This window comes from Ahaetulla prasina, chromosome 4 (assembly GCF_028640845.1).
Source record: "Ahaetulla prasina isolate Xishuangbanna chromosome 4, ASM2864084v1, whole genome shotgun sequence".
Taxonomy (NCBI): domain Eukaryota; kingdom Metazoa; phylum Chordata; class Lepidosauria; order Squamata; family Colubridae; genus Ahaetulla; species Ahaetulla prasina.
The window spans coordinates 57,789,982-57,812,064 of record NC_080542.1 but is presented as its reverse complement, the minus strand read 5'-3'; the positions used below and the strand labels follow the sequence as shown (position 1 = coordinate 57,812,064).

The 22,083-nt window shown below is 35.9% G+C and overlaps 1 protein-coding gene across 1 annotated transcript in view; it reads right to left on the bottom strand.

The window, feature by feature from the left end:
- FHOD3 (formin homology 2 domain containing 3) overlaps positions 1-22,083 on the bottom strand; it is a 219,512-nt gene that overhangs the window by 107,973 nt on the left and 89,456 nt on the right. The window contains exons 8-11 of the mRNA XM_058181693.1: positions 19,312-19,455; positions 13,253-13,491; positions 6,372-6,467; positions 3,787-4,140 (exon numbers count right to left, since the gene is read on the bottom strand). Coding sequence (XP_058037676.1) covers positions 3,787-4,140; positions 6,372-6,467; positions 13,253-13,491; positions 19,312-19,455 — 833 coding nt within the window. The remainder of the gene's footprint in view (positions 1-3,786; positions 4,141-6,371; positions 6,468-13,252; positions 13,492-19,311; positions 19,456-22,083) is intronic.

Genomic DNA, 22,083 nt, shown 5'->3' with positions numbered 1-22,083 from the left:
ATTCATCTATTAAACTACTGAAGTTCACAGATGACACAACAGTAATCAGTCACATTCGAGACAATGACGAATCTACATATAGACGAGAAGTCGAACGACTAGCCTTGTGGTGCGACTGAAACAATCTGGAACTGAACACACTCAAAACCATAGAAATGGTGGTAGACTTTAGGAGAAACCCTTTCATATTTCCACCTCTCACAATACTAGACAACACAGTATCAACAGTAGAAACCTTTAAATTTCTAGGATCTATCATATCGCAAGATCTAAAATGGACAACTAACATCAAAAACATCATCAAAAAAGGACAGCAAAGAATGTTCTTTCTGCGCCAACTCAGTAAGCTCAAACTGCCCAAGGAGCTGCTGATCCAGTTCTACAGAGGAATTACTGAGTCTGTCATTTGCACCTCTATAACTGTCTGGTTTGGTTCTGCAATCCAACAAGAAAAACACAGACTTCAGAGGATAATTAGAACTGCAGAAAAAATAATTGCTACCAACCTGCCTTCCATTGAGGACCTGTATACTGCACGAATTAAGAAGAGGGCCATGAAAATATTTACAGATCCCTCACATCCTGGACATAAACTGTTTCAACTCCTACCCTCAAAATGATGCTATAGAGCACTGCACACCGGAACAACTAGACACAAGAACAGTTTTTTCCCGAAGGCCATCACTCTGCTAAACAAATAATTCCCTCAACACTGTCAAACTATTTACTAAATCTGCACTATTATTAATCTTCTCATCGTTCCCATCACCAATCTCTTTACACTTATGGACTGTATGACTGTGTTGCTGGTAATCTTTATGATTTATATTGATATTGTTTCTGATTGCTTATTTGTACCCTATGCTTATCATTAAGTGTTGTATCATTAAGTGTTAAATTGTACCCTATGACCATCATTTGTGTTGTAAATGTTGTACCTTGATGAAGGTATCTTTTCTTTTATGTACACTCAGAGCATATGCACCAAGACAAATTCCCTGTGTGTCCAATCACATTTGGCCAATAAAAATTATTCTATTCTATTCTATTCTATTCTATTGATTACATTTTTGCACTTTTAAGCACCATAGTATATTATCTGTACACAAATTTACTGTCAAACCCATTCCGTATATAATCAATTATTAGATTGATTCAGAATCACATAATCATGGAGTTAGAAGAGTCTCATGTAATTTTACCCCTTGCTCAATGCAGGATCTGCTAAAGCTAAGGCAGATGGCTATCCAGCCTGATTAAAAACCTCCAAGTAAGAGAGACACACTATTATATGTGGATTGCTGGGTCCAGAAAACATCACCTGCTACTCAACCCAGATTAATCTCTGTGCAATTTCAACCATTAGTTGAAACGGCCTCTATGGGGCAATAGAGAAGGCTATTATATTGACCTATACATTTCAGATTGCTCATATTAATCCATTTTAGATGTTCTACTCCATAATGAATGTATGGGGAAGGCAGAAGATAGCTCATCAAATTTAGAGGAAGCTCTTGTGCATAATCAGTGCACTCAAAAAATGAAATTGAACATATAAGAGGTACTGAATAACAAGTATGTGCAATATGCACATGTGCAGACTTAAATGTGGAATTCATAGTAAATATCACAAAAACACTACAAGCTTAAATATAGATCACTAAAAAATTTGAATTATTTGTTATAAATATTTAATTTTTTAATCCTGCCTTTATTACTTTATAAATAACTCAAGGCAGAAAATATACATAATACTTTACTCCTTCCTCCTTCTATTTTCCTCATGATAATAACCCTGTGATACTATAAAAACTCTCACTGTATTTATCTATTTGTACCCTCAGGTTAGCCTAAAGGGGCATTATCCTCCAACAATTTTTGAATTAAGGTATCTAAAATCTGCTAATTTAAAGGTTTTATAAAAATATCTGGAATCCATTACTTCTTTGGTATTGAAATTTCCATCATGTTCAGGTTAGTTCTATTTCCAAAATTGCAGACATTTTAGCATTCTTACAGTCATGTGATTGTTGTAGTCATATGCTTCCTCCCAGCTTCCTACAAGCAAAGGCAATGAGGAAGCTGGCAGAAAGATGGAAGTCACTTCCGCTCCCACTCCTTTTTAGCCAGCCCTTGGCCATTCTATTTATCTGTTTAAATAAGTAAACATTCTAAGTAAATATTATCTAAAAGAGTATATAAATAGAAAAATCCAGTTTGCCACTACTATAACCAAATAGAATGATTTTTCTATTTATATACTCTTTTAAATAATCATGGAACCATCCAGCATTGAGGTAAAAATCCTCAATATTTTAGTTTTAGCGTAGTTGTTTTGTAATTAATCATCTTGGCAATACTTGACAAAAACTTCATGTTGGCATTTAACAAGTTGGCATTTCAAATCCAATCTAATACAGTATATAAAATACTAGTGTTATATCTGCATGTAACTAAGCACAATTTCCTTTTCCTTCTGAAGAATAATAAATAATCCTATAATTATTATTTATATTTAGAGGCTGCAAAAATCCAAAATGATCCTGGGTGATTTACAGTTAAAAAAAGAAAAAAAATCCTATGTAATTAGATAAAGCATACCATTATACCATTTCAACTAGAAATTAGAAAATTATTGCTAAATTTCAAGTATTATTATGCTATTAGTCTTATAAGAGGCTATGAATATTGACCGGGATGCCTTATGCACGGTCACTCACGCTCTGGTTACATCTAGGTTGGATTACTGCAATGCTCTCTACATGGGGCTGCCCTTGAGGTGCACCCAGAGGCTACAGTTAGTCCAGAATGCGGCTGCGCAAGTAGTAACGGGAGCCGCTTGTGGCTCCCACGTAACACCACTACTCCGTAGCCTGCACTGGCTTCCTGTGGTTTTTCGGGTGCGCTTCAAGATTTTGGTTACCACCTTCAAAGCGCTCCATGGCTTAGGACCCGGGTACTTACGAGACCGCCTGCTGTTACCCTATGCCTCCCACCGACCCGTACGCTCTCACAGAGAGGGTCTCCTCAGGGTGCAGTCCGCCAAACAGTGTCGGCTGGCGGCCCCCAGGAGTAGGTCCTTCTCTGTGGGGGCATCGACGCTCTGGAACGAACTTCCCCCTGGCTTGCGTCAAGTGCCTGATCTTTGGACCTTCCGTGTGAGCTAAAAACACACTTATTCATTCAAGCGGGACTGACATAATAGTTTTAAATTTTAATTCAGGGTTTTATTAATATTTCTAAAATTTTAAAACTACATTTTTTAATTATCAGCCTTTTTGTAATTTGCTATGTTTTAAATGTTTTAATTGTATATATTTCGTGTTTTATCTTTGGCTGTACACCGCCCTGAGTCCTTCAGGAGAAGGGCGGTATAAAAATTTAATAAATAAATAAATAATTAAATAAATAAATATGATTTACTGTATAGATATGAATCCTACCTGGAATAGAGTGTCATTGTTCTGATCATACTTACTGGTCTGCTACTAGTGAATATGAATATCACTTTGACTGATATTTATGAGTTGGCCTAACATCCATATAATAGGACTTTAAATACCATCTCATACCATAGTTCCCATAGTAAATAAGAGAATGCTTGACAGCACATTGAGTATAATGTATTCCAGAATCATGCAAGGTATAAATTTCAGGGAAGAACATTTCAATCTCTAAAGAATTGCTTGGCCAACATGTGACTGTGTATATCTACACAAGGAAAGGGAGGGGGGAGAGGGAGAGAGAGAGAGAGAGAGAGAGAGAGAGAGAGAGAGAGAGTATTACCTGTTTTCTCTGAACTCTTCTGCTTCCTTTTCTTTCATTGCTGTTTGAGGCTCTTCAACATCATAAGAGAAGAGGTGAAAGGGGCTATATGGTACATAAGGTAATTTCTCAAAATTTGGAGATGTTTTTGGAGTAACACATGATGAATTTTGGGAAGTAACTTTGAAAGATGAGGAGGGTGATGAATGATGAGAAAAAGGATGCAAAGCAACTGAATCAAGGGATGATGAGCTATTGGAAGTATCTGTTCTACAGTTCCTGGGAAGCCTTTCATCCTGAGAAATAACACTTGAGATGACTGAAGTATCAGAATTCTGTGGAGCATGTTTAACCTTCCGTATTTCCGAGAACCCACTGGATTGAAAAGACAGATAAGGAAAAGTAGGAAAAAGAAGAGAAAATGGTATTATGAAAGTATCTTAAAAAAAGATTATGCTGAAAGCAAAAAGAAATAACTATAGTGGAAATTTAGTTACACACTTACTATCTGTCAGGAAGACAGAAATAACTCATTGGAATTGGTATTTTTAAATTTTTTAAAACTATATTATGGACACTCTCATAAAATATCTATGTATTGCAGATTTCCAGTTCAAAAAATGTATCTTGTGATATGTACCTGTAGTCCAGAGGTGCAAAACTATGGTTCCTTTACGACTTGTGGACTTTAACTCCCAGAATTCTTGAGAAAACATGGCTGGCTCAGGAATTCTGGGAGTTGAAGTCCACAAATCATAAAAGGGTTATTGTTTCCCACCCCTGCTGAAGAAAATTCATAAAGTACTTTCCAGAAAGGAAACTGAAAGTTTTTGGAAGGTTTCTTCTAGAACACAGATGTCAAACTTGCTGCATCATGTGACGTTTCATGGTTTTCTTTTGTGGAGTGGGTGTGGCCTGCGCATGACATCCAGCCCGCGGGCCACCTGTTTGACACCCCTGTTCTAGATCATAGAGTCACAGGGCTGGAAGCAACCTCAGAGGTCTTATACAATCGTAGTCAAGTGGTTGTCCAGTCTATTTTTGAAAACCTGCAGTGATAGAGAATCCACAGCTCTGGGAGGCAAGCTCATTGATTAATTATTAATCTCCTTACTTCTAGGTTAGATCTCTTTTTAACCAGATATTCAGTCTGAATTCCTGGTAATCTCTGGAAAAATCTATATAGGTTTCTCTGTAACATTTTCTTAAGTGGTTTGCCACTGCCCTCTTCCAAAAGCTGAGAGAGACTTACTTGGCAAAAGTCATCCAGCAAGGGAAGACCAGAACTCAGCCTCCTGCTTTTAGCCTGGTGCCTTAATCACATACTCAATGGCTTTAAGTTATCTACTACTTCCAAAACAATTTGTAAATCCAATCTTCTTTTTTGAAAGTAAAATGTAATCATTAGGCTGTAGGTATCTTTTATTTTAATCTTTATAAAGGATAGCACTTTGTTTTGTTAAATATCAGCTTCCCATATCAATTTTGTTTAAAAAGGTATTTTATAAAGTTCAGGTAGAAAGGACCATGGGCACACTGGTGTTTATTGAAACTGTGATATATTCATGTCCTTGGAGAAAACTTTCCCAAATCAAATAAGTCCACTGTGGTATTTATCTATAAGCTTGTCTTTCCCACCTAGAAATAATTGAAAATTACAGAAAATAACACCTAATATTTAGATGGTGTCAGCTGACACACAGTATTTGGGAGAAATATATTTAGTAGTTTCATATTAAAAATAGTAAGTACTGTCTTCAGAATTTTTTCAAAAAACAAGGGGAAAATTGTTTCTATGAAAGTACTGCAAAAGCTAAATAATATTATGCTGTTTCCCCTCTGCTATCAGAGAAAAGGGTCCACCATAGAAGTAAAGTTGGCAAAGTTGGGAGTTTTGCAGCATTATAGTTGCTCTGGTAAAAGAGCTCTGTTAGAAATGAGGAATTAAAAGAGAAAACAAACCAAACATCAAATGAAAAAGGGAAGAGGGAAACATCCTGGCTTTAGTAAACCTCTGTCCTAGTTATGCTGAGGAATTTAGGAAGTGTAACTTTCTTTCATTGTTTTTGTTTTGTTAAAAAGTATACACAATTAAGAAATAGGTTTATTCCAAATTAATTATGGTAAAGTAAAAACACTGAAACTAATTGAACAAGTCAATCATGACCATCTTACATGGGTATAACAATAGCACTTAAGACATATACTGCTTTACAGTCCTCTCTAAGTGGTTTACAGAGTCAGCATATTGCTCCCAACAATCTGGGTCTTCATTTTACTGACCTTGGAAGGATGGAAGGCTGAGTCAACCGTGAACCTGATGAGATTTGAACTGCCAAATTGCAGGCAGCCAACAGTCAACAGAAGTAGCCTGCAGTACTGCACTCTAACCACTGCACCACCACAGCTAATATTTTATGAGCTTTACATTATGGTATATTTTAACTATAATTAAATCTGGTTACAAACCAATATCTGTACAATGAGACATGTGGTTTAATTTTAGTAAAATGCACATTCTAACAATATACTATAATATTGCAAAGGTTTATTGTTAGCTGTTTCAAGAAATGTTGAAGATGTTATTGAGGCCATGATCCTAGTACCTGGCATTGACCTGCCCAGTAGCCTCTTCCTCCCTCTCATCCTCTGTACCAGACTCTATGACTGGCTGTTCTTCCTCCTTGTCATAAGCCTTCTCTCTAGGACAAAACAAGGCATGCAAGTTGGACAGCAACACAAGAAACCTAAGAGAGCTAAGGAGATATCAGCAAAACAAAATAAAACTAGAAAGGAAAAAAGGATAGAAATAAACATGGATTGTATCTGCTAATAAAATGAGATGCGAAGGAGACTGGTAGGAAGCAGATTTGAGGCCTCAAATATTCAATTCTCAATCAGTTTCTGGGGATCTTTGTTGTTACACAGAAATATTGAATAACAAGAAAAGATGACCTGTGTATATAAAATGCCGTCCAGAGATGGAGACACGAAGGAGATAATGAATTATCTGTCAAGTGAATTGTGTTCAGGTGATTTTACCAAACAAGCCACCACTGAGTTTTGAGAACCGAAGATAATTTTAATATTTATTTCAAGTGAAAATGATTTATCATTGTCAGTGTCACATATCTTATTTCATGATAGTGTACTTTAGTTGTTATTTCTTTCATTTGCTCATCATCCCACTCTTTTGTTCTATTTTCTTCCTATGGACACTCTTTTCCAATGCTTTTATTCAAACATGTTTTTAAAACAATCTTTCCTATTATACTGATCCTATATATCATATATTTAGTTCATTTTGTAATTTTCTATTTTGTGTAGGTAGTTTGGTGTTCTCTTATTACATCTGTACATAGTGTCATCCCCCTTCTTAACTCAGTGTTGGCTCTGTTATTAACGTAAGTATAGTTTTAAATCTTTTATCTTATTATGTCATTATCTCTTAAGTGAGATAATCCATTCTATACAACAATATCATCAATTAACTTTCTTTCATAATAAGTTCTTTCTTGTATTAGGAATGTGTGATAAGATACATATTGTTCACTCCTTTTTTAGTGTATCATACTATGATTGTAGAAATATGCCTACATTTGGAGAACTCTTGCTAAATTTCAGTTCTTAAGTTATCACTCTTACAGAAGGCTTTGGATTTAATTCTCTATAAGTTTACATAGAAATTAATCTTACAGTATGATTGCCTGTGATTTTACTCCCTTTGCTCTTAATGAATATGTGTTGATCCATCTTGACTAATTTGTGCATTGACTATCATGTGAATGCCAAAATCTGTGGTGGATGATAGTTGATAGCAGTCTACACATATATAGTCACAAACAAACATGGATGCACATGTATACACACACACAGTCATCATCATCTCCTTCAGCTGATAATGATGCTTCAGGCAGAATAATGGCAACTTGGGGGTTCTCATCACCACTTATGATTAAACAGGAATATAACCTGCCCTTTTATTACTCAACTTTTATATTAATGATATTATACAGATCCTTGTCAAATGAAAATTCCATTCTTCAAGCCTACTCTAGAAACCAATTTCCATTATTTTATTGGCTGATGATCCTATCATTTTATGTATGACTCAACTGACAGGCTTCAGCAAAGCCTACAAAGTCTATTATCAAATTGCTATAATGAGAAGTTAGACATTTAATGATTCACAATAAAAGGTACTTGTATTTACCAAATGTCATACTGATTATTCCATTAGTCATAAATTCAGTAACAACCAACTTAATCTTGTTTAGGCCTTCAAATATTTAGGTCTCCATGACTTTGCAACACTGATGTTTATTTGGAATTCCCACTCAGTGCATTTCTTATCTTTATAGATTGTACTGCTTGAAATATTGACTAAACAGATATTTGGCTGCTAGCATTGGCACAACTTATCCCATAAAATAAAATTACTCTGTCTTGTAATAAAATAGTTTCAATCTGGCTCACTCTGATCTCGCAACTTAAATTATATTAATGCTGGGTCCAGAAAAAGCAATGGTTGAGATTAAACAAATTTGCAAAATGACAGATCTGCATCGGACAAGAAGTGTACCTTTCCACCACGTATCTGCAAGCCAGGCAACCACTAAAAAAAACTGGGGGCCAAAATACACAGGTCCTTTCTCCATAGAATTATCAACCCAGTGACTATTGGACTAAAATTGCCCCCAAATTGAAAAGAATCCATACCAAATTCCATTGCAGTCTCTTGAAATCCGTGAAGACTTCATCTTTGTAACCACCAATAGAAAACCACACTGGCCCCCATTCTTATTGAAAGTGAGCAACATTTTGAAGTCAAGAAATCCTAGACTCCCACCTCCATAGAGGCAAACTCCAATATCTAATTCTAAGGAAACACTTACCCACTTCTGAGACCAAATGGGTGGCTGCACCACATGTACAGACACAACCCTTATTGTATAAATTTCACGCCCTGTACTCTCACAAGTCACAATGAATGTAATATATTAATAACCTCACTCTTATTTTCTTTTCTAAGTTTAACCTTTTTTTTCCAAGGGAGGCAGAATGCCAGAACTGCCACCTCACACTTACACTCTGCTATTGTTTGTGCCAGTTTGCCATGAACTTTGGGGAGACTGGATGGGAAGGAGGTAATTCAGGGGTAATAAATTCACTGTATCTGCCAGAGATGCAACTTCAAGTTCAGATAGCTGAGAACAGACTGCAGCTGCATTCCACTTATGAAGCTACTGTTAAAAAAAATCTCTTCAAATTTGATTGGACAATGGGACTCAGCATGGGGATGCACCTAAGGAGGGAAAAGTTACTCTTGGGGATTTTGGCACATGCTTTTCAGATCTGGCTTTCCTCTACTGTATTTCACTTGATCTATTGTAAACTATACCTTTCTCAACAAATGGAGTCAAGGATTGTTCTTGCTTAACAATTGATGTTGAGGCAGGTCTGACATTGATAGATTGTTTAGTTATGTTTGTTACATCTAATTAAAGAGGTTCATCTGAATTCTTAAAAGGACAAAATATGTATGTCTCCATCTATTTCATAAACCAACATAAATACCACATGACTTACATAAGTGCAAATCAAATTTCTGCCTACATGACATATGGCTTTCAATACAAAACATAGAATAGAGTTGGAAAGGACCTTGGAAGTCTTCTAGTCCAACCTACTGCTTGAGCAGGAGACCCTATACCATTTCAGATAAATGATTGTTCAGTCTCTTTTTGATTATTCTCACCATTAGGAAATTTCTCCTTAGTTCTAGATTGCTTCTTTCCAGGGGTGAAATCTAAAACTTTTCCCTACCGGTTCTGTGGGCGTGGCTTAATTGATGGACATGGCTTGGTGGTCAGATGACTGGGTGGGTGTGGCCAATAACAATAAATAAAAATAATAAACAAAGTATACAAAACAATAAGAGGTACAAAAAACAACTTTCACACTTTACACACACACACTTTACACACACAAACTGACTCACACACAATGTAAAAGCAGCTGCACTTCACCCAAAATGGCCCCTGCAACAAGCAGGAACCTCACACAGAAACAAAAAACTCAAAAACCAACTTTCACACTTTACACACACACACACACACACCACACCACACCACACCACAACAGACTTCTTTGTGATATTTTGTGTGTTTGTGTAGTTAGAGTGAAACACTATAGAAACACACCAAATCTCAGAAAGCTGCACAAATATTTTATTTTATTTATATTTTTTAGATCAGGGGTCTCCAACCTTAGTAACTTTAAGGTTTGTGGACTTTAATTCCCAGAGCTCCTCAACCAGCAAAGCAGTTGCTGACTGAGCAGATGGATCCCAGGCAGGCAGATTCAGTTGCTAGTTGATGCAACTGATGTAAAGCATGGCTTTGCCAGCCCGAAAGGAGCAATAATGAGGTGAGATGGGGGGATTAAGTGGGCCAGAGGAAAAAAAAGATTTTAAAAGGCTTTCTGAGAATCCCAGCTGAAGTTGCCTAATAGCAGCCCTGAAGCTCTTAACTCAGCAGAGATCGCCAGGGGAGCCTTTTAAAAACTTTTGTTTTAACAACCTCTTTGGCCGAAGAGGTTGTTAAAAACAACAACAACGTAAAGAGTCCTGATAATCCCTGCTCAGCCACACGATCATCAGAGGGTTTTTTTAAATTTTTAAAAGCCTTTTTTCGGCTGAAGAAAAGAGGCTTTAAAAAAAAACAAAAAACCTCTGATGATCAGGAACCGGTTTGGAGGCATGGCCAGCCAGTCATTACCACTGGTTCTCAGAACACCAGATTTTTACTACCAGCTCTACAGAACCGGAGCAAACCGGGAGTAACCCACTACTGGTATTTAGTCTATAAGACGCACCGACATTTCCATCCACTTTTTTTGAAGGGAAAAAGTGTGTCTTATAGTCCAAAAAAATTGGTATATCTATATTCAGGGAAGCATGCTGTGGGATACCAAAAGATTCTGTCTTAGGCCTAGTATTCCTCAGCATCATCATAAACAATTTAGATGAAAGGCTATAAGGGGAAATCATCATATCTATAGAGCAGAACAAACTGAGATGAGCAGCCAATACTTTAGAAGATAGACTTCTTAACACACTTGAATATTTGCCCCTATCCAACAAGATACAATTTAGTGAGAAAAGAAAGATTTACCCTTAGGTAAGAAAAACTAAAAGTATAAGTATAGATGGTACCTGGCTTAACAACAGTAACTGTGAAAGAAATCCGCAAGTCCTAGTGGACAAGCATTTAAGTATAAGCCAGCAGTGTACCTCAGCTGCCAGAATACCCAGTGCAGTCCTAGGCTCCGTCAATAGAGGTTTATAAGAACATGTGAAGTGTTAGCACTGTGTTATACTGCATTGATAAGACCATACTTGAAATATTGCATACAGTTTTGGTCACCACTATACAAAATGATGCTGAGATCCTAGAAAGTGTGCAGAAGAGAGCAATGAAAATGATTAGGGAAATGAAGGCTAAATCATATGATGAACAGTTGCAGGAACTGGATATGTCTAGTCTAACAAAAAAAGCCTAGGGATGACAATGGTATTGGTATGACCATGATAATGGTCTTCCAATAGTTGAGTGGCTGTCACAGAGAAGAGGAGATCAACCTATTTTCCAAACCACCTGAGGACAAGACAAAAAGTAGCAGTTGAAAGCTTATCAATTTAAAACTAAGGAGAAATTTCCTGGCAGTGAAAACAATTAACCAGTGGAGTGGTTTGCTTCCAAAAATTGTGAATGTTTCATCATTTGAGGTTTTAAGAAGAAATTGGATAACCATTTGTCTGAAAGGGTATATATACGGTAAGTTTCCTGCTTGAGCAGGTGATTGAACTAGAAGATGCCACGATCTTTTCCAATGATTATTCTGTACTCTAAGCGGGCTTCTTTTTGCAGAGGACTCATGATTCAAACTTTATATACAACCTGGTTTAACAAGCAGTTAGACCCAATGAGAGGTAATGTTATAAAAAAGCAGACAGGGCTGAGCAGCTGATATTTCCTATTTTCCAGGTGAAACAACCTACATAATAAAAATAGATGGAAACTAGAATAAAATTCCTATCTATAAATTGAATAGATTTATTCTATAATTTGGATTAACAAAATGTACAATTTTTAAAAAATCTTTGTAATTTGTTCCTTAAATTGTACTGCCTGCTTCTCTCAGATTTCCCTAGTCTTCATATTTTTCTTGCCAACTTAAAAAAGATCCATTTATGTTCATAACCATGGAATTTTCATCAAATTGAGTCAAATTTAAATTAGCAGGTTGATGTGTGCACTCTTCCAGATAAAATAATAGCCCTCAGCTGTCTAGACTAATGCTATAAAATACTCTATTTTGATTTTCAAATTTGAAAACTATTGTACCATAAATATTTATGGCAAAACATCTTCATTCCCATATACCAAATTTTTAAAATGAAGGTAAATTTATGAAATATTTTTTTTTGATGTAAAGTGTATGCTTGAAATTGAAATATATACTAAGACTATTGTAAATGCAGCAAGGGGGGAATGATGGCTCAGTGGTTAAAGATGCTGAGCTTGTCAGCTAGAGAGCTGACAAGCTCGGGTTCAACACCCAGGTTCCACATAACAGAGTAAACTCCCAATACTTGCCCCAGCTCTTGCCTAGAAGTTCGAAAACATACGAATGCAATTAATGTCCCATCTCGGTGGGAAGGTAATTAATGTTCTGTGCATCTTTGGCATATCGATGCACATGCTGGCCACATGACCATGAACACTGTCTTTGGACAATGCTGGCACCCTTGGCCAAGAAACAGAGATGAACACCATGCCCTAGAGTTGGACACGACTGACTTTACCTTTACTTTACTCTACATGCACTTCTTCACGATAATAAGCAATGACAGGATTACTTCATATATCAGCAAGCTTAAATGATAAAGGGTGTCTAAAAAGCACAAAAGCAACATTGCCGTAATATGGATGTTATGTAACTGGAAAGAAGTTACTATGTTTTTAAATTAAAAAGCTAAGTAAGTGTTAAGAAGGCAGCACTGAAATGATGCATTTCAATAAATACATTAAATAACTTCTTTTATAGTAGCTTCTTGCAATCTTTTGAATTCTTATTTGATTGTAATTACATCAAGCCACCATACTTTTATTTCCCCCATATATTTTATCAGTAAATAAAAGAACATGTTTGCATTCATTCCTTTTTATTTTAATTGGAAAATGTTTAAACTATCAACTCCTGCAGGTTGACTGTTTCCCTAGGAATTAATTGCTTGCCTTATTTCATCTTCAATAACTGAGCAAATAGCATGTTGCCAAAATGTTACATGAACGTATGTCATTTTCAGCAAAATGAATCAGAACTGTTGGTGTGAAGCTGTATCAGCCAATTAGAAGTCATAGAAATTTGAAAATATAAAAGGCAAAAAGAAACTAGGAACACTTCTTGTTTCTATACCTACTTCTCACTATATTCTTCAGTGCTCTGTCTATGGCCACACATGAAATTAGGGCTTGAATGAGTGCAGGGGCTAGCAGGGGCTGATAAAGTATTCTTGACACTCTGAATGGAATGCCTCCTGCTCTTCCTACGTTCCAGCCCTCTTCGTTCACTGGAACCAAGACTGGCCCTTCTTCTGTCTTTGCAGGCAATAGGAAGAGGTTCTCCACTATCATCACCATCTTCATGTCTCAATGTCATCTAAAAAAAAATGAAAGGGAAAGTGCAGGGAATAATGCATATTGATTTATTTGTTTTGTCTCACAAAGACATCTCAAAAATGTCTTTTTATGATTGTTCTTTATCAAGGCTTTAATAATCTGGATTTTGCAGGACAACAGGAGATTTCAGATCCTTTTTACATATGTTGAAGAATCAATTTGTCTATGTAGAAATTTCAAATATAACATATGCTTCATCTTCTATGTACACACAAGAAAAATGCCCCCTGAATCCTCAGACTGAAAGTTAAAATAATAATGAGATCTTAAGTGCAACTCTCACTCAAAATATGCCTGTTCCTTGTTATGCACCCTTGGCATGAAAAATAAAGACAGATGCTGAAATTTCAAAGAAGAACGAAGAGATGTATTTGTGGAAGATCAAAAGGCAATGTGAGAGGGTACTTTCTGTTGTTCCTAATCCCTATCAGTCTGTTCTTCATGTTATGACTGAAATAGCACCTCTCCCTTCTATGATTCTAGACACCACCCTTTCATAGCAGAGGGGTTAAGCTGTACCCAGAAAAAAATAATGGTTTTATTTTGAACCTGTGGAAACCAAAGACGCTACTAGGAATCAAAACCTTCTGCTGTCAACAGAGTTTAGAGTCTCCATCAGCTAAAAGGAGAAGTTAAAACTATTGTGAAAATTTGAACAAATAGCATTCATGGTGAAATTTATTACACAGAAAATAAATTAATTTAAATGTATTTATTTCTCTATTCATTTACTTGCCTCTTAAAGACCAACCCCACATCCACATTGTAGGAGGTGGAAACAGGAGAAAGCAAGGAATTACTAAGAGTGGGCAAAGTATGGCATTGCCTTGTGACACAGGACTTTGCGGCAGCCATGAAGGCTATCCTGGGTTTCCTTGAAACAGCCTAGCTAAAGGGGCTCTAGTGAATTTGCAACAAAATCATAAGAAGATACAAATAGACTGATGAAATAAAAAATTACAACAGCAATATTGAAGGACTAAGAGATAGAAGAGACAGAACAAAATAGCTACTTTGAAAACAGCCGGCGTGGGTAATAAAACAGAAGAAACTATATAAATTATGGGTAAAACAGGGATCAAGATAATGGGACTAGCCGATATAAGATGTAAAGGACATGGCAGTAAGAAAGTTTTCAAAGGATACTTGTTTATTTACCCTGGAGGGGCCGCAGCAAAGAATGGAATGGGGTTTTTGATATATCCAGACACAGCAAAATGCATATTAGACATCAATAATTGATAAGATAAAATAATGAATAATGAAAATCAAGAGAGAAGAGCAAACTGAAATATACATACAATTACATGCTCCATGCAATGATAATTACACAGAAGAACAAATGAATGAGTTCTAGGAGATAGAGAAAGTGGAAGCTAAAAGTATAGTGAACCTAATGGGAGATTTCAACAGCAGAGTGGGTACTAACAGAAAAGAATATGAACAGTTCATTGGCCCACCTGCTGTTAAGAATAGTGAAAGGAACCAGAATGAGCAAAGGCAGGGGTGAAATCCAGCTGGTTTTATCCAGTTTGGGCGAAACAGTAGCACCAGCTGCGGGAGGCTCTGCCCATCCATGCGGCTGTCATGACATTGCTTTTTTGTGACATTTTAAGCTTCTGTGTATGCGCAGGCTTTGTGTATGCACAGACAATGGCGTGCGAGAGCAAGCATGCACATGGCGCGCACACATTGGCGAACCAGTAGGGAAGGTAAGTAAATTTCACCTCTGGGTAAAGGATACTGGACCTATGCAGTCAATACCATCTTTTTTATTATTAATACATTTTTGAACACCGAAACTCACAATACTATACATGGTATAAATGGAATGACACCATCACTAAAAACCAGATTGATTACATATTAACAAGTGTGAAAAGAAAAGTCGGAATATTTGATGCAAAAGCAATCTCCAATGGATTATGTAACATCTATCATAAGATTGTAGAGCTAACAGCAAGATACAACAACTTTAATATTAACAGGAAAAAAACCAAATAAAAACCAGGAATTAATTAAAATAGCAAACGTTAAACTAGAAGTAGTAGAGCAGTTACAACAAAATGTGGAATCAGCATTTTGTCCATTACTACCAGTGGTGGGAAATGTGGAGGATGAATAGGTATACAGAACTACCTAGCTTAATATTGCAGAAGAATATATGGAAAAAGGAAAAGTGGAAAAAGGCAAAATAGGACCAAACACACTGCATGGTGGTGTGATGAAGTTAAAGAACCAGTAAAGTTGGGAAAAAGGTTATATAATTGTTGAATAAAATCAAGAAAAGAAGATGATTATATGAATTATGGGTAAAACAGGGATCAAGATAATGGGACTAGCCGATATAAGATGTAAAGGACATGGCAGTAAGAAAGTTTTCAAAGGATACTTGTTTATTTACCCTGGAGGGGCCGCAGCAAAGAATGGAATGGGGTTTTTGATATATCCAGACACAGCAAAATGCATATTAGACATCAATAATTGATAAGATAAAATAATGAATAATGAAAATCAAGAGAGAAGAGCAAACTGAAATATACATACAATTACATGCTCCATGCAATGATAATTACACAGAAGAACAAATGAATGAGTTCTAGGAGATAGAGAAAGTGGAAGCTAAAAGTATAGTGAACCTAATGGGAGATTTCAACAGCAGAGTGGGTACTAACAGAAAAGAATATGAACAGTTCATTGGCCCACCTGCTGTTAAGAATAGTGAAAGGAACCAGAATGAGCAAAGGCAGGGGTGAAATCCAGCTGGTTTTATCCAGTTTGGGCGAAACAGTAGCACCAGCTGCGGGAGGCTCTGCCCATCCATGCGGCTGTCATGACATTGCTTTTTTGTGACATTTTAAGCTTCTGTGTATGCGCAGGCTTTGTGTATGCACAGACAATGGCGTGCGAGAGCAAGCATGCACATGGCGCGCACACATTGGCGAACCAGTAGGGAAGGTAAGTAAATTTCACCTCTGGGTAAAGGATACTGGACCTATGCAGTCAATACCATCTTTTTTATTATTAATACATTTTTGAACACGAAACTCACAATACTATACATGGTATAAATGGAATGACACCATCACTAAAAACCAGATTGATTACATATTAACAAGTGTGAAAAGAAAAGTCGGAATATTTGATGCAAAAGCAATCTCCAATGGATTATGTAACATCTATCATAAGATTGTAGAGCTAACAGCAAGATACAACAACTTTAATATTAACAGGAAAAAAACCAAATAAAAACCAGGAATTAATTAAAATAGCAAACGTTAAACTAGAAGTAGTAGAGCAGTTACAACAAAATGTGGAATCAGCATTTTGTCCATTACTACCAGTGGTGGGAAATGTGGAGGATGAATAGGTATACAGAACTACCTAGCTTAATATTGCAGAAGAATATATGGAAAAAGGAAAAGTGGAAAAAGGCAAAATAGGACCAAACACACTGCATGGTGGTGTGATGAAGTTAAAGAACCAGTAAAGTTGGGAAAAAGGTTATATAATTGTTGAATAAAATCAAGAAAAGAAGATGATTATATGAATTATAGATTTCAGAGATACTAACAGGATAATTGAGAAGGCAAAACAAAAGTCCTGAGAGTTCTTCGGAAAAACATTGAGATCAGCCTATAGAAAGTTTTTCAAAGTAGTAAAAAATATATGAAAAAAATAGGAGAATTATGATCCTGCAGAAATATTCAGACAAGAATGGAAGGCAACTTACAGAACCATCAGAAATCATAGAAAGATGGAGAGAATATTTCAAAGAGCTCCTCAAACTCCTGGGACAATATCATGAAGAAGCAACACAAGACCACAAAACAATAGCACTACAGCCAGAAATACTGATTGATAAAGAAACAAGGATAGTTGAAAAGTCACAAAAATACAAAGTATCAGGAATAGATAGGCTATAAACAGAAATAATTCAAGTCATGGGGAAAAGCAGCATCAGATGATTACATAGTTTTAACGCAGCATGGACACAACTAATGCACTTACTGATTGGTAACAAGCAAATAATACCATTGTGGAAAAACAAAGGGAGAGAATGAGAATGCACACACCATTGAGGCATCTCACTCTTGAGCCATGTAGAGCAACAGTCCCCAACTTTTCTGGCTTTGTGGACTGGTGGCAGTGATGGGAAAGGGGGTGATTTTGTATATACACATGCCACTTGCGCAAATGCAGCTTTGAGTGTTTGCGCACCGCTTGTGCTGCCTGGTTCTCAATGGGCCACAGCCCAGTACGAGGCTGGAGATCAGGATCCTTGATGTAGGGAAAATGTACACCAAGATAATAAAAACGAAATTATCATCAATTATAGAACCACAACTAGATGGGTTTTAGAAGAAATAGAAGGTGCATAGATGCAATTTTTGTGCTTAAACAATTAATAGAAAAGAATATGTAATAAAATAAGAATCATTGCATTTCTAGACCAAGAGAAAGAATTTCAACAGAGCTGATAGGAAATTGCTATGGTGAACACTGACCCAATATGGAGTAAGTAAATGTCTTATTAAAGTATGCAAAAGTTTATACAGTGATTGCAGAAGGGTAGTTAGAACAAATCAAGTAAAATTGGAACCCTTCACAGAAATGGCTGGAATAAAACATGGATGTATACTATCACCATTATTGTTTATCACCTATATTGACAGCATAAGCTGTCAATATAAAACCCAAGAATGGTCCTTCCTTAAATAGTTTATCATTGGCTGTTCCACATTGGGTTCTTTTTTAGTTGATTCCTGGAAATGCTGATTTCATACAGAATCATCAAAGAAACCAATGTGCCCCACATCCTCATAATGTTGCTGGAATCTGTGAAATTTGAGAAATGAAGCCAATAAAATGCTGACTTGCCTCTTACTCGAAGAGTAAAGCTATACAAAGAGTTGTATAGTCACATTTTATCCCACTTCCTGAAACCTGTAATCTCCCCTTCCTCTTAATAATGGGGCAACATCAGTGGTGGGTTTCTACCGGTTCGCCCCATTTGGGTGAACCGGTAGTGGTGACAATGGGAGACTCCGTCCACCTGCCCAAACGTCATCAAGGATGCTCTGCGCATGTGCAGAAGCGCCGTGCGTGAACATGCTCATAGTTCCAAACTGATAGCAAAGATAAGTGGAACACACTACTAGGCAACATTAAGCTCCAGAATGATGCTTCTACGAGTGAGCTGCTATTTGATATTTCCAGTGCTGCAATGAGGGAAGAAAAGGAAGGTGTGGCATGGCACTGGATAATTGCTCCTTGAGCACTCCCAGGTGGGCCAGGTCAAAGAGATTCAGGGAAGGAGACACAGAGATCTTGAATAATGCTAAGAATATGTTCTTTATAAAGAAAGCTGGAAGCTTTGTGGAAAATAGCATTAACATAAAGTGATAAAAGAGAACTTACTATACAATAAATTCATCATTCTGAACAATAATTATGCATGCGGAGCACTTACAAGCAGATCCTTTTCTTAATACTGTATGTTTTAATTTCTTAGTAGTATAAAACTACTGCATCAATTTTATAGTTATCAATATTAATGCAGTTCAACTGGGTCACACAATTAAATAAATACACTTGCTTACATTTTGGTATTATCCCTGCCTAGTAAAAATGCCGTTTACAATAAACTATATTACCATGTTTCTGCATCTGTGATGCATATGCATATCTTTGCCTTTCCCAATAAAAATAAATAGGCAAGTAGTACTATAGATGTACTTTGCTTGCAAACGTTATGAAATATTCCCAAGCTGTAAAGGAGGAGGACATTTTATATTACCTCATAAATGTTGAATTGCTCTACTAAGTCCAAATCTGATCCTTTCTTGTTCAGATGCTTCCGGGAAATGATTTCCATCCCCAGTTCTTCTAGACAGTCAATAACATCATAAAAAGAATCTTGATCTGGCAAGCCAGATAATGTCTGAAAGTAAAAATGGAATTATTCAATTTTTGTTTTGAAGAGCGTATCAAGAGAGACTTAAATGCCAGTCCTATGCATTGCTTCCTATATGCCACCAATGTCTTTTGAGGTAACTTTGGAGAATGGAAAGTTAATGGGATGATACAAAGGCTTATAAAGAAAAGTTATTTCAACATGTAAGAAACTGAATGTACAATTGAAGTCAGCCTTTTTTTAAAGGTTTGATTGACAATCGGATTGAAAAATTATAACATTATTTTTTTATATGACAACTGCAAGGCTTCTTTATGTATATAGATGGGAAAAAAACCCACATATACCCACAATGGAAGAATCAATGGTAAAATTAATGGAGTATGAGGATAAAGCAAAATTGACTGCTTTGATGACTATTATTTATTTAATTTGATTTCCACTTAAAAACCACACTTTTTTAAAATTTAAAACTAAAAAATATATGAAATTTTAACTTTCAGTTTTGATTATAGTGATGGTGATAAAAGTATTGTTTGTTATGCTTTATTGTAGTTAAATATGCATTGGGTTTTATATTTTTACCCTATCAAAAAAAGTTAGAAGTTATCTTTTTCTATAGCTTTTTTCTTTTTTGTTTGCAGGCCCCAATTTTGCTTTTTTCTTATCCCTTTCCCTTTTAAATTTTTTTCTTCACCATCACCAACTAAAAAACTGGCAGTTGTGATTTTACATTATTATTTATATAAAAATAATAAAATAGTAAATAAAATAATAAATTATATAAATATGTGTATGTTATAATGATATCATAATTTAATAATTCTGTATCACATATAATAATATAATCCAGTTTAAACGGTATGACCAACCTTAATAATTATATAAGAAATATATAAAACTAATGCTATACAGAATTATGTAATAATAACTAACAATAAAAGCCCACAGTGCTTAGATCCCCATATATAAAGGCACTACCTTGACATGTGGGGCTTGCATGCTGTGAGGAAAATGAGAGCTATACCAGAAAGTCAACCACAATGGACAAGTCTCATGAGAAAAGCTAAAAGTGTTTCTTCCAATCAAACTATAAAGTAAAGAGTGATGGGAATAAAAAAAAAACATAGATACAAACTAGGAGATATAGGAAGCATACCCAGGATCAGCCATAAAAAATTCAAATGCCTATACACTAACACTCATAGGTTAGGGAACAAACAGGGTGAACCTGAAGTACTAGTACAAAAGGGCAGGTATGATATAGTTGCTATTACTGAATACTGGTGGGTTGAAATTCATGACTGGGATGAAAGGATTCAAACTATTCAAAGGAAATATACCTAACAAAAGAGGAGGTGGATTTGTATTATATGTAAGAGATCACTACATCTCTACAGAAATGCACAAAACCAAGGATTAAAACCTTCTAAAATGCATATGGGTCAATATAAACGAAAAAAAAATTGACATTGCCATTCAACTAAACAGAAGTAGTAGATTAAAGTTTTGGAAACCAATCAACATACATATATAGGAAACACACCACAGGATTTTAACTATCCTGATATCAACTGGAAGACAAACTGCATCAAGTGGGAGATTGAACAGGTTCCTAACCAATATAGCTGACAACTTTGTCATCCAAATGGTAGAGGAGGGAACTAGAGGAAAAGCTATACTGAACCCAATTCTCACTAATAGAGAAAGAGTGATAGAGGGAATTGAAATTGCCAAAACTTTGGATGAGAGAGACCACGTCATATTGAAATTCAATATAATGAAATCACAAGCAATATAACAAAATTAAATCAGTGTCTTAAACTTTAAAAGAGCTGATTTCAACAAACTCAGAGAGAGCTTGGGAAAGGTTCAGGATGAAAATCTTAAAGAGGAAAACAACTCAAGAAGCTTGGGAAACTCTGAAAAATATTATCATAAAAGCTGGGTCCAGGACAATATCATTGAAAAAGAAAAACAAAAAATCCAAGAAGAACCTAGCATGGCTGCACAAAAATTTCCCTGATAAACTGAAAGACAAAAAGGATAAATACAAAAAAATGGAAAGAGGGGCACATAACTAAGACAGAATACCAACAAACAGTAAGAAATTGCAAAGATGAAGCCAGAAAAGCTAAGGCTCAGAATGAAGTAAGATTTGCAACAAATATCATTTCAGACTTAATAACTAGATGTGGCAGAATGTGGAGACAGCCAATCAGAAGAGAAAAAACTGAAAAAAATCACAAAATAAAAGATCTGCATATGAAAATAGAATGATTATGGTAAAAGAAAGCAAAGTAACAGGCACCTTGGATGTGATCTTGAAACAACTGGCGCATCACTTTGAACACCATTAGCACTGATAAAATCACTATTAGCCATTTGCAAAAATCAGGTTTATTTGGAACAGCTTACATCCTGCAACTATACCTTTAACACCATCAAACATCAACATCAAAAGTCTTTGAGAAGGACTTAGGTGGATAAAAATGCCAAATCCTGTCTAAACATTTGGCTGATCGTACTATGAACCATAATAATAACTAATGAAAAAAGGCCACACTGCTTGGATCTGCACATATACTACACCATTATATCACAACACCCTAGGTTTTTAGGAAGAAATCAATGTGAATGAAGGCCAACATTTGG